The sequence below is a fragment of the Rutidosis leptorrhynchoides genome, chromosome 10 (genome assembly GCF_046630445.1).
Source record: "Rutidosis leptorrhynchoides isolate AG116_Rl617_1_P2 chromosome 10, CSIRO_AGI_Rlap_v1, whole genome shotgun sequence".
NCBI classification, from domain to species: Eukaryota; Viridiplantae; Streptophyta; class Magnoliopsida; order Asterales; family Asteraceae; genus Rutidosis; species Rutidosis leptorrhynchoides.
In genome coordinates this window covers 252134988-252149343 of record NC_092342.1, presented here as the reverse complement: position 1 = coordinate 252149343, position 14356 = coordinate 252134988, and the positions used below count along the sequence as shown (strand labels likewise).

Below are 14356 nucleotides of genomic sequence, written 5' to 3'. Positions count from 1 at the left end.
TTAACAAACCAAAAACAAAAACACATGAATGCTATTTACTGATTATATCATTATTTTGAATGTTGGCTGCATATGTTACTCCTTGAACTTTCCAAATTCACATGTACTACAAAATTAGGGTAAAATGGTTTTGGTTAATTCTATCAGTTAGAAAAGTTCATATATCAAAATCACAATTCAAAAGTACCTGAAAGTTGAGAATTCTTTGAAGACAATTACAATAAAAACAATAGTACAAAATACTAAGAGGATGAATCACATTCAAAGAATAATATCAGAACTTGTGTTCATTGTTCTTTTTTTTTTTTTTTTTTTTTTTGTTTATTAAACAAATATTTAAAAAACATCCTAATTTAATGTGATAGTAAGCTCACTCGTATGGAGGTTGTGTTCAACGCGTTCTTCATAATTCCTGCAGTTAGTAGCGGCAAAGTGGTGGCCGACGACGGTGATGAGTAAAAACACCTCAAAACTTCGAATTAACGCTTAGAAATTTTGCAGAAAGCTGAGTTGTATCACGATAACACTTCCACATTTATAGATTTTTCATTAACATAACCAAATCTCCCAGCAAATGCTCGATTTCAGCAACCATTTTGCGAATATAAAAAATTGCCAAAACTCGATCTAAACATGGAATTAGGAGCTGAGATTTTAAGAAAACGTTCATTAGATGATTACAAAGCTTTTTACACTTTTAGTTTTCGCAGATTTGCCCTAAATATCCAAAACATATAAATAGTCAACAAAAGTCAAAACCTAAATCTCCAAACGACGATCGTGGTGATTTTTCTGCGGCGGCGGTGGTTTTGCAGCAGTGGGATAACGAAGATGATGGTGGTTTGGTGATTTTGCACCAGCGATGGTTTGGTTATAGATAATACTCCTATAAAGATTTTATTTGTGCTTTTTATGTTTAGATAAGTTAAAGGTTTCAAAGGTGTGCATGTATAGTGTTTTAAGTTAGGGTTTCAAGAGTTGTAGATGTTAATACCGAAAATATTCTCATGTGCACTTCACATGATGGATTTTAATGGATAAATATAACGGCGTCAGGTAAATGGACCCCCGGTGAAACTATTGCAAACCACAGTGACCCTCCAAGGTGAAAAAATTCTTTTGGACTCCACTTGTTGTATTGAACAAACCACAGGGACCCCCATGCAATTTTTTTTATTTACATTTTAGATCCAGTTTAAACGTTCGGACTTTCCCTCCCGATAAAACTGCGGGGGGATGTTAGTGTCTATATATTGTAATATGTTTTTAGATTAGTCTCAGCCCAGTTGTATAGTCGGGCTTGACCTGTTAAGGTTTAAGATTCATGTACAGGATATATATAGTGGTGAATGTAATACTTAATGGAGACACGATTTTACCATTCAACATTTTAAAATAATATATATATATATATATATATATATATATATATATATATATATATATATATATATATATATATATATATATATATGAACTAACATTTCAACCGGGGGTTCATTTTTCCGTATCAGGTTCATTACGGGTTATATAGCTTGATGAGAAATAATAGCATTGTACTAATCGTTGATATATGTTGATATATGTATTGTAATTGTAAACTACTCAAATAATGTTCATATATAGTGAGATTATATATATATTATTGCAAACGATTTTTCGTATCAACGCGTGCTAGTCTCGTTACTCGTTGTCAACCATAAGAATACTAATAATAGTGGTTTAAATTTAAATTATATTATAAATATCATATATATATATATATATATATATATATATATATATATATATATATATATATATATATATATATATATATATATATATATATATATATATATATATATATTCTTTTTTGGCGTAAAACAAAAGTTAAATTAGTATAGGTCAAATGATGTAGTTGAATTAAAATTGATTCAGACCCTACCTTGTATGATTGACAAGATCATACTTTCTAATTAAACTTCCTATAGTGAAGATATGCAAAACATACGCCAATCAAACCACTAAAAGTCTAAAACCCAAGTAACGTAACAATGTGACAATAATGTGACAATCCAATGAGTGCGAATGACATCATCCCTAAAATACATCATATGCCACCAAAACTTGGATACTTTTCTTTTTTTATTTAAAAGATGACTTTGAGGAGACAAAACACTCTACAAATAATGCAAAATTGCATTAAGTACATATCCAAATTCCAATGATGCCTGATCAATTTTATTACTATATCATACTCCGTATATCATATTCCAGGTAATTAATTTATTAGTAGAAGCATCAATCTATGTGGACATATTTAGTTCACCGGTGTATCCATCAAAATTCAAACGTTATGGTATGGATGCATTAATGCATCACTGATGTGAATGTGTCTCTGGACCAACAAAAAGAAAATTAAACGTTAGGATGTGTGTCTGGACCAACACGAAGAAAATATGAACCAAGAAGCTTAATTATCATTACTTTTTCTGTGGAAAAATGGTTAGGATCGTAATGGATGTTCCATTCATAGAATTTATTTTTTTTCTTTTTTAGAGGCAACATCGACATTTTATATAATATATATGAACTATGTACAAACTTGCAAGAATAGCACAAGCTTCCGGTGCAGAAACATGCACAGCCAACACAAAATCAAGAAATATACAAGCTACATACAATGAAGAGAAAACTAAAAAAAGGGATATGGATGATTTAAGTCATGTTTGACAAAACTAGCTCGTAGATGGAGTTGGAAGCTATGTGCTGGTAGCTATTAGCTGTTAGCTGCAAGCTGGAAGCTGAACCTTTTCAGATATATTTAAGTGTTTGGAAAAGTAGCTAGAATGTTAAAAATTTGATAAAATGAGCAAAACTGACACAAAAATAAAAAACCTACTACTACTACTACTACTACTACTACTACTACTACTACTACTACTACTACTATTATTATTATTATTTTGTTTAAAAAAAGCTATATATTTCACTAGTTATATAGAGGAACTGCATGGCCGGCGACTAATTATTCACAATTGAATTCATATCCGGCGACTAATTAAAATCAAAACATGTGTAATAAACTAAAATTATAAAAATCATATATTTATGTTTGTTGTAATCTATATTTAATTTTCAAAATCGTTGTTAAAATAATATTGGATTAAATGTTCAATGTATATCTATTAAAGGAAAAATGGCACCAAAATGCATTGAACTTTCATCAAAATCCTATTGTATGCATTCAACTTTCAAAAGTCCTATTGTATGCATTCAACTTTATATTTTCTCATATTGTATGCATTTAACCTGTATTAACAGGTTACCTTCTAGGTCACCTTCTAAATATTTACATCTTTAGTCCCTCATATTTGTAAATTCTAATTTCATTAGTCCTTTTGTTAAACAAAACATTTATATCTTCATACATTCATCATCTTCATCTTGTCTAAATTATATATTAATTATATATCCATAAATAAGTGTGTAATAATGATCAAACACGTGTTACATAAAAGGAAAGTGAAAAGGCCGTATTGTGCAACAAGTGACGGTTCGACTGCTGAAGCAGTTCACAACAGCAGGTCCTTGCACCGCTTCCTCCAAATTCGACTTTTGAAGATCCTTGTTTCATCATCATAATTTTTGAAAAATAAGGGATAAATTTCCTTTGTACAGGATATTTGTCAATGATCTCATGAGATGGGCAGAATAAACAATTTACAAGGCGAATGGAAGTCAGTAAATGATGTTTTCTTTTCTTTCGCTTGGAAGATGACAGTGACTTGTACCGTTTTGAATGTGTAGAAAACCTCATACCCGTTCATCACATCAATTATTGGCCACGAAACTGGAAATAGTATGAGCATCTATATAAAAGTTATGCAGACAAAGAGAGAATAGAATAGATGGAAATATATACATGTATAATAGGGGTGATACACATGTTGGGATGTTGTACTGTACAGAAATGGAGAAGGTGGGAGGTTTCTTACTTTTATTTGTAAAATGTTTGTTGTATAGCATCATTTACATGCACATACATCTTTAGAAATCAAGGCAGGCAGGCAGTCTGATAAACCTCGTCTTGTCTTGTTTTTATAAACCAAGCTTTGGTTTTAGACCAGCTTGTAACGCAATGCAATCAAGTCCGGGCTTATGTGATGGTTGGAGAAAGATAACAATTGATTAATTCCTAACGGGTGTACAACTGTACATTGATAACCTTAATCTTGATCGTAATCAACATGGAATAACTAATATTGATGTGTTGTTTAAACTACTTTCTTGGGTTTGAATGTATGAAGATATAAATGTTTTGTTTAACAATAGGACTAATGAAATTAGAATTTACAAATATGAGGGACTAAAGATGTAAATATTTAGAATGTGACCTAGAAGATAACCTGTTATAACATGTTGAATGCATACAATAGGAGAAAATATAAAATTGAATGCATACAATAGGACTTTTGAAAGTTGAATGCATACAATAGGATTTTGATGAAAGTTCAATGCATTTTGGTACCATTTTCCCTCTATTAAACTGCCTAAATAGATATAGATATGTATAAATGAAATGAAATTAAACTCATAGAAATATGAATATGGATAAATAAAAATTAAATGAATATGAATATAAATATTGTATCATTCGAATCATTTCCGATCCATTGTTATCCGTAATAATGAATTTGTACCATGTTATCAATGTCTATCGGGTACCATCGTACCATAACCCACTTCTAATATTCAACATGACCCATGTACAAATGTTGTTCAAATTAGCTGGAAAATGTTAAATTTGATACGATGATATAAACAAAATAAATTTAAATATAATATATATATATAGGCAGGATCAATGGGGAAGTAACCAATCGAGGAGAAGCGGGGGAAAGCAAAATATTTTTTTTTTCCTTTTTTTGGAATTTTTATTTTCAGGCATCAAGATCACACGAAAATATGAACATTTAGAATAGACACTTCGTGATGAATGTTATTATTTAGGCGGAAAAACGATCGACAAAAATAACATTCAAGATAATATTGACCGTGAAGAAAGTTAATCTTCGAACTTTTTTTTTTATGTTTTGTGAAGTACTTTTTGTCAAAATTTAGCCCGATTTAGAGTTTAGGGGTAGAGTTTAGGGTGTAGTATTTTGGGTTTAGTCCATAAACCCAAAACCCTAAACCATAAACTCTAAACCGTTCGTGTTAAAAACTCAATTTAAATTCTAAATCTAAACCCTAAACCCTAAATTTCTAAACCCTAATATCTAAACCCTAATTTGTAAACCCTCAAAATACGCTCGAAAAACACGATAATTATTATATATTATTTTTTCGAGCGTTCCAAAATAAAAACATTTATCACAAAGTGTCTTTTTTAAATGTTTATATTTTCAACCAATCTATAATATTCGTGAACAAAGTTTTTTCAGAAAACGAAAAAAAATTATTTACTTCCTCCCATTTACCCCCAATTAGTTACTGATCATATACATAGCATTGTATATGTATATTTTATTTGCTATAGGCTAAAAGCAGAATTACGCGAATTATAATCCAAAGTTATGCAATATTCGCTGAAAATAAGCACATCAGTTATGTTTCCGCATTAGCAAAAGATTGCGGTTTAATCCGCTATGTTTTCGCGGATAGTTAGACAATCCGCAAATCGCGGATATTTCTAATACTATAAATAGAGAGCGTGGCCTCTCATTTATAGGTTGTTGATTCTTTGCCATTTTGCCCGAGCCTTTGTGATTTCCACTTGTGATCTTGCCCAAGGGATTTTACATCGCGCTAAGGTGAATTATGCTAATTGACAATCAAGACCGGGTCGGGGTGGTTGATCACTTGATTGCTAAAGTGAAAGACGATCATCGGGGCCCCAAAATAATCATCAAACATCCCATCCTCCATCTTATTATTGCACTCGATCCTTAATTAAGTAATAATTTGACTAAGGATCGATCAATTGGCGCCATCCGTGGGACTCGTTTTACAAATTAAACTCAAAATTTTTTATTTCGTGCTATCAAACGATTAATTCTTTGGTTTAATTTCAATCGTATTTTTGTTGTGATGATTTGCAGGAGAATACGTTTGAAATTGGCGGTAAATTTCTTGATTATTTAGAATAATGAGCAATATCGAAAATGATAGCGATATAGTGGTCGCTGTGCGAACGAATGTCCAAAAAAGAGGGAAAAAGCGAAAGTCAGCTAAAATGTATCACAGTTGGCAACTCGCGCCAATTAGTTTCCCGAAAATGCAAAGCGATGATTTCTCTGAAATGCCGATAGTAGTATCGTGCAAAATCGCAGAAACTGGAATTACAGTCATGAAAGTTCATATTGATAATGGCAGTAGTGTTGATATTATTTACGAACAATGTTTCGTTCAACTGCCAGAGAGTATAAAAGCAAACCTGCAAACAACTGCGGTTTAACTAACTGGTTTTGCAGGAGAATCTTCATTGCCTATAGGCGTTTTGTCATTAGACATTGAGCTAGCTGATATAAATGATGACGCTTTGGCACGACAAGCACGGTTAGATTTCTATGTTATGCGAGCCTCATCTCGCTATAACATGCTGTTGGGAAGAACCGCTATAAGTAGATTTGGAATTATCCCGTCTACAATTCATGGCATGATTAAGTTTCCAACGTATAATGGGGTCGCCACAATATGTTCAATGAGCATCATGCCTATTTGTGCGGCTGTTAACGTAAAAATCGCAGGACAAGAAATTGCTGCTGATACGGATAATATGGAGATGATTAATACTGCATATCCCGAGCAGAAAATTAAAGTAGGACGCAATGTTAGTGCAGATACTAGGAAACAAATTGTGCAACTGCTTGTTCAGTACATGGATGTTTTCGCTTGGTGCGAAAATGATATGACTGGTGTTCCGCGTCATATTGTGGAGCACATGTTTAATGTAAACCCAGCTCTAAAACCTGTAGTACAAAAGCGAAGTGGTATGGCCCTAGATCGTGTAAAATGGCTGTGCGAAGAGGTAACAAAATTGGTGCGAGCTGGAATTTTACGCGAAGTTCAATACCAATCATGGATTGAGAATCCAGTTTTGGTGAAAAAACCTGATGGTTCTTGGAGAATGTGTATTGATTACAAAGATTTGAATAAAGCGTGCCCTAAGGATAACTACCCGCTTCCAGAAATTGATTTAAAGGTGGAATCTTTGCATGCTTTTCCATATAAATATTTTTTGGACACGACAAGAGGTTATCATCAGATTCCAATGGCTCAAGAGGACGCAGATAAAACCGCATTTCATACCGGGAAAGGCATATATTCCTATATAATGATGCCTTTTGGTTTAATCAATGCAGGTGCGACATATCAACGTTTGATCGATACTGCGTTTGAAAAACAAATAGGGCGTAATCTTGAGGCTTATGTAGATGATTTAGTGATCAAAAGCACAACGCAAGAGCGAATTATTGAAGATATGCGCGAAACATTTGACACACTGCGAAGAATAAACATGAAGCTTAATCCACTAAAATGCAGTTTTGGCGAAACTGAAGGAAAATTTTTGGGATATCTTGTTACAGAACAAGGTATTTAAGCTAATCCAAAAAAGATCACGGCTATAGAAAATATGACTGCGCCAAGAACGATTAAAGAGGTGCAAAGTTTGACGGGAAAACTGGCCGCTTTAACGCGTTTTTTGTCTAAAGCTGCTGAAAGGCAGTTGCCGTTTTTCAAAACTCTAAAAGGTTGCTTGAAACAAAAACGTTTTGTTTGGTCCAGTGAAGCAGAAACCGCATTTCAAGAGATGAAAAAGTTGTTGAAAACTTTGCCTACGCTAATAGCGCCAGTTGATGGCGAAATTCATTATCTTTATATATCAGTGGAAAATGAAGCTTTTGGTTCAGTTTTGATTGCGGAAAGGAAAAAAAATACAAAAGCCGGTATATTTTGTTAGTAAATCTCTTGCAGGAAGTGAAATAAACTATGCGTCAATTGAAAAGTTTGTGTACGCGCTCATTTTAACATCGCGAAGGTTAAGAAGATATTTTCAAGGGCATCCAGTGCATGTATTAACTAATTTGGCGATCAAGCAAATCTAAACAAAACCAGAGATATCTGGTAGACTCGCATTGTGGGCAGTAGAGTTAGGTGCTTATCAAATATCTTACTTTCCGCGTAATGCTGTAAAAGGTCAGGTTATGGCAGATTACCTCGCTGAAATGTCTGGAAAGTTGGAGGTGATCAATGAGCGAACCGCGTTAAAACTGATACTTGGTGAAACTTGGGATTTGTTTACTGACGGTGCCTCATACGCGGAAGGTGCAGGTGCGGGTTTAGTTTTGGCAAGCCCAAGTGGTGAAGAACATACATACGCGTTGCGTTTTAATTTTGATGTAACAAATAACGAAGCAGAGTATGAAGCAATACTTGCTGGTTTAAATATTGTGCGAAAAATGGATATTACTAAGTTGCGAGCATTTACAGATTCGCAGTTAGTAGCAAATCAGTTTAATGGTTCTTTTGATGCACATGATTCTTCTATGCAGAAATACTTGCAATTGTTACGAGAATCGACAGAGCGGTTTGAACATTTTGAACTTTCCCAAGTGCCAAGAAGTCAAAATAAGAAGGCGGACACTTTGAGTAAGTTGGCCGCTCTGACGTTTTCGCATTTTCAAAAACAAGTGTGGCTTGAGGAATTGCCTAGCAAGTCAATAGATAATGACTTAATGGTTGCATCTGTTGAAGAGGAACAGCCAAATTGGATGGAGCCAATCCTGCTTTATATCCGCAATGATACTTTGCCAAGTGATAGCCGCGAAGCTCGTTTAGTAAGAGAGTGGGCACCAATGTATATCATTCAAAATGATATTCTATACCGCAAATCGTACTGCGGGCCAATGATGCGATGTGTTGGACCAATTGAAGCATAAATGATAGTGGAAGAAGTGCATAACGGCACTTGTGCATTGCATTCAGGCTACAAAACTATTGCAACGAAAATCATGCGGATGGGTTACTTTTGGCCATCCCTATACCGCGATGTGGCGAAAATTGTTAAACGCTGTAAAAGTTGCCAAAGGCATGCTCCGCATAATTGAATGCCAAGGCATGATATGATTCCTTTTAATTCGCCATGGCCATTTCACAAATGGGCTATTGATATTGTGGGGCCATTTCCTGCAGGACCTGGCAATGTTAGGTTCTTGATTGTGGCAGTTGATTATTTTACTAAATGGGTTGAAGCTAAGGAGGTTCGCACTATCACTGGGGTACATGTGCGAAATTTTGTGTGGGAGTGCATTGTCTGCAGATTTGGCATTCCGGGAGAGTTGGTCAGCGATAATGGTGCACAAATAGTGAAAGATCCTTTTAAGACATGGTGCACTAATTTAAATATAATACAAAAGTTTACATCATTGGCGCATCCACAGGCTAATGGTTTATGTGAAGTAACCAACCGAGACATAGTAAGCGGTATTAAAAAGCGGTTATGTGAGAAGCGAACTGGTTGGGTAGATGAACTACCCAATGTGCTGTGGGCACACCGCACAACTTTTAAGAAGAGCACAGGAGAGACACCTTTTAGTTTGGTATATGGCTCTGAGGCAGTAATCCCCGCAGAAATTCTGGTACCAACGCATAGAATTGCTAACTTTGAGGAAGAAGCAAATGATGCTGCGTTGAGCGAAAATCTGAACTTCATTGAAGAGCGGAGGTTAATGGCTGTTATCCGAGAAGCAAATAATAAACAACAAATTGCTAAGTATTATAATAAAAGAGTACGTGCTTTGTCTTTTGATATAGGCGAATGGGTTTTGCAAAATAATGAAGCAAGCAGAGCAGAAAAGCTTGGTAAACTGGGTCCTAATTGGGATGGCCCTTATCAAATTGTGGCAATTAATGCAGGAGGTTCATATAAGCTCGCGAATATGGAAGGGCGAACTTTACCTAATGCGTGGTATGCCGTTTTATTAAAGCGATATTATGCATAACTTTGTAAAAGTTATAAAGTTCATATGTGTAAAGTGCGAAGTGGCTTCACGGCTTATGGCTGATAATTCTTTTTATGTGTTCTTATTTTTAATTTTTGCAAGTCTTGATCACGCTTGTAGGAATTTTAAAAAATAGACACTTGTAAAAGTATGAGAAACATTTATCTGTGAAATGCGAATGAATATGAAATGTTTTATACTTTGTTTCATAATGTTGTGATACTTCGCAGAGTTTAGATAGCCAAGTGGTGGAAAAAGCCCACTTTGGCAGCAGAAATTATTGCGAAAGGAATTTATATCCTAAGTGTTTGATTTCGCCAATGCTTAGATGCTTCGCAATGCTAATTGATTGCCTAAGGATCGTTACGACGGACTTAGAAGATTCATAATGTATAAATTTATACGCATACAGATTGTTTCGCAAAAGTACGCATTTATTATGTGCACAATAGTAAAGCTGGAAATTGCAAAGGACAAGTCCGTGTTATGAATATCTAATAATGAAAGCGCTATATAAATAAAAGTACTTGCAAATATAAGAAAAAGCGAAATTTTATTATTAATAACGCAGAGGCAGCTGCGTGCTGTTATACAAAGCTAATTTCTACTCTTTCGTTAAGTCAAGCTTGATGATGTCATCTGCAGTGACATCCTCTCGCTCACTTATTGCGCTTATCTTAGTGAGGGGAATTTCGGCTATGCCCTGCTGAGCAACTGCGTATGCTGATTTTGCCTATTCTAAGGAGCAAAGGCGATCAGCAATAGCAGATGGTAGTGGATCTGGCAGTGGGCAATTGATGGCAATCTCGTCCATAAATTCTACCCTCTCGCGAAGTCTTAATGCGGCAGCAAATGTAGAAAAATTCTTGGAAACAGGCTTGGAATTGAGTATTTTCCTAGCCAATTCGGGGAGATGTTGGTGGAGCTTGGTGAACTCAAGCTCCGCAGAAGCTTTAGAAGCTACAGCGCTGTCCCGCTCTTCTGTAAGCTTCGCCACATCCTCTGACAGCGATTTGATGGTGGCTTGAAAGTTGTTTTCTTTCTCAGTCGCAGTAGAAACCTGTTGTTTCAGCTCATCAACGGTGGTTTTTGCTGCGGTGAGTTCGTAGGAGAGGTCAACACAGCGTTTCTCGCTGTCCGCAGCTTTGGCCTTCTCGGTGTGATATTTTGCTTTTTCAGCTTCAAGAACGTTGAAAAACTGTTCTTGAAGGGACATCATATCATATGCAGAATTGAAGCACATGTAAAAATTTTGAACAAAACTGTTGTGCGCATCCAGCGCAGAGAGCTTGGAGAATTCACGGCGAAGCTCGCCGGGAATTTCCAACTTCATCTATTGGCGTTGGTCCAGAGCAGTAGCAGCTGACGCATAAGTGTATCCTGATAAACCATCAATCCGCACCCCGTAAGAGTCGGGTGGAGTGCGGAATAACTCTGTGATTTGATCAAGAGTGTTTGGGCTCGCAAAAATAGGATCACCATTGGAATCGCCTGCAAGATAAAGCAATTGGTTAGTTAGAGAAACAAATGAATAATGCATGTTAGTTGTGACGACCCGGAAATTTCCGATCAAATTTAAACTTAATCTGAATATAATTCCGACACGATAAGCAGAGTCTGTAATATTGAGTCTCGAAAATTTTAGAACTATTTCATGATACCATTTGACCTTTGACTATTTCCCGACGATTCACGAACCATTGTGTGTAAATAAAATATATATAAATGTAAGTATTTGTAATAAATTGAAATTCTATAATATAATTTAAAATACTAGAATTAAATATGTAAAAGATACAAAACTATTAAGTGTAATTTAAAATAAAGCTATAGATAAATACATGATATTATGTATAATAATTTTCATATGTATATTGTAAAATATATAATCAATATATGATATTATAAATAGTAGATAGTTGTTAAGTATTACATAGTTAATAAGATATAATATTAACATATTAAACTTACTTATAAATTAAAATATAATTGTTAGAATAATATTATTACTTTAAATATTAATAATAAATAATAATATTAGTAATAAAAATATTATGATGTAAAAATTATTATATTATTAATATTGTTAATATTATTAATATTATTATAATCAGTACTATTATTAGTATTATAAATAATATTATTATTACCAATTCCTATGGTTAATATTATTATTTATTATTATTATAATTATTATTAATATAAGTATTAGTGTTATTATTACTAATAATTATTAAAAAATAAAAATAAAATACAATTTATTATTATTATCATATTATTACTATCATTCTTATTTTTTAGTATCATTATTATTTATTGTTATTATTAATGTAATTAATATTATTATTATTATTACTATTATTAATATATCTATTAATTATTAATATTAAATAAAAAAATAATAATAATAAATAAATAAGTAAAAACTGGTACGATTCTTGTTAAAGTTCACCATCCAACTATTACAGATTTTGTTTCTGTCTCAGTTTGTTACAAGTCTAAATCAATTTAACATTTAAAAAAAAATTTAGTACAATTAGTGGATTAGCTTTAAATATTTATTATTATTTTCTTGTACGATGGAATAAAGCCTGTCGATCCTTTCTCAAATATAAACAAAACGATTACTCTTACATTAACAACAACTAGATCAAATTTCTACCCTCAATATGAATTTACAACAGTCTGGGAGTTAGTATATCTGTTAAAGTTTTTTTTTTTATATAAACAGCTCGACATCCTCTGTATGGTCACGTTCACATCAAAAAAATAGAAAATGAATCAAATTTTAAAATCCATTGATGAAGAGTTGTTTGAAACCTCCTACCCAATCTATCTGGAAAGTTTCAATCTTCAATTCATTGAATTTAAAATCGAATTTTGGAGTCAAACCTTATTTTCAAAAAAGTCAAAGAAAGTGTTCATCGATAAATTTGAATTCGTTTTGATGTTTTCACTCAAATTGATTAATCAGAAAGTTTTTAATAACTATTTTGAACCTTTTTCATTCATGAATCATAGTTTAAAATGATCTTAGAATCAAGTTTGATGTTTGAGTTATTTTTTTATTTTACGAACGACAGACCTGTTTTCTTTTAATTTTTTTTTATTTTATTAATTAAACAAAGGGAATTGTTACAGGTCATTTATAATTAAGTTCAAGTATTAAAACAATCTTTGATTCGTTATTATGATTATGAAGTGTACTGGGTCGAATTTGAAGTTAAGAAGAAAAAGAAAGGAAAAATGAAACAGTTAACGGTTAAATAAAATTCAAACGTATATAATTCCAGAAAAACAGACGGTAGAAGAATGGTTAAGGTTTAGTGTCGAGAAGCGAGAGGTCGCGGGTTCGAGCCCGGTTCAGGGCGTTTTCTTTTTAGAAAGGATCCTGAGGTAGTTTTCATATTTTATAATCTTTTTGTTATTATTAATATTAATATTATGATTGTTAATATTATTTTTATCCTTATTATTATAGGTATTATACTTATTATTGTTAGTAATACCATTATTGTTAGTATTATTATTATTATGTATGAGGAATCCTAAGGATATTATTATTATTATTATTATTATTATTATTATTATTATTATTATTATTATTATTATTATTATTATTATTATTATTATTATTATTATTATTATTATTATTATTATTATTATTATTATTATTATTATTATTATCATCATTGAAATGACCCGTCCTAATCCATCTGGACGAAGTCTTCAACAGTTGGTCCCATTACGAGGTTCTGACCTCTATATGCCATGAACGACTCCATGTAATATGAGCAAATGCACAGCGGAAGATTTCTTTCATACCTGAGAATAAACATGCTTTAAAGTGTACAACCAAAAGGTTGGTGAGTTCATAAGTTTATCATAAAATAATAAAATTCATTATTTTGATAGACCACAAGATTTAAATCCTGCATGGTACAAATGGGCCCTAATCCTATACCCACCTGTAATGTACATGCGATATCTTTTAAATACAGTACACCTTTCTCGTGTACGAAATCATCTTTCATAAATCTTAGTAACCGTACACATATCTCGTGCACAAAAATAACATACACATAACCTGTGTATAAAATCATTCTCTCGATACATAACATTCATAACAATTGGTGGCAATTATCATGTCCACATAATTCAATGGTGGCAATTATCATGTCCACATAATTCAACGGTGGCAATTATCATGTCCACATAATTCAACAATAATCCGCAGAACTTCTGTCTGCATAATAATTCATTCGAGGAATGTTTTGCATGTGTCTATCTCGTCAAACATTTATAAAAACATTTCATGTATTCGCAGTTCAAAATATATTTCAAAAGCATTTAATAAAGCAGTTGTA

General features: G+C 32.9%; 1 protein-coding gene across 1 annotated transcript; it reads left to right on the top strand.

Moving 5' to 3' along the window:
* The first annotated feature begins 7621 nt into the window (after window positions 1-7621).
* LOC139870955 (uncharacterized) lies at window positions 7622-8927 on the top strand. Its single transcript, XM_071858715.1, has 2 exons — window positions 7622-7934; window positions 8185-8927. Exons 1-2 carry the CDS (start codon window positions 7622-7624, stop codon window positions 8925-8927), a joined length of 1056 nt encoding a protein of 351 aa, XP_071714816.1.
* The last annotated feature ends 5429 nt before the right edge of the window (window positions 8928-14356 follow it).

Excerpts from the sequence above, each read along its gene's own strand:
- LOC139870955 (XM_071858715.1), top strand. The coding sequence starts at position 7,622 with ATGACTGCGCCAAGAACGATTAAAGAGGTGCAAAGTTTGACGGGAAAA. Across the intron at positions 7,935-8,184 it reads GAAAAAAAATACAAAAGCCG|GTCAGGTTATGGCAGATTAC; the intron begins GTATATTTTGTT and ends ATGCTGTAAAAG.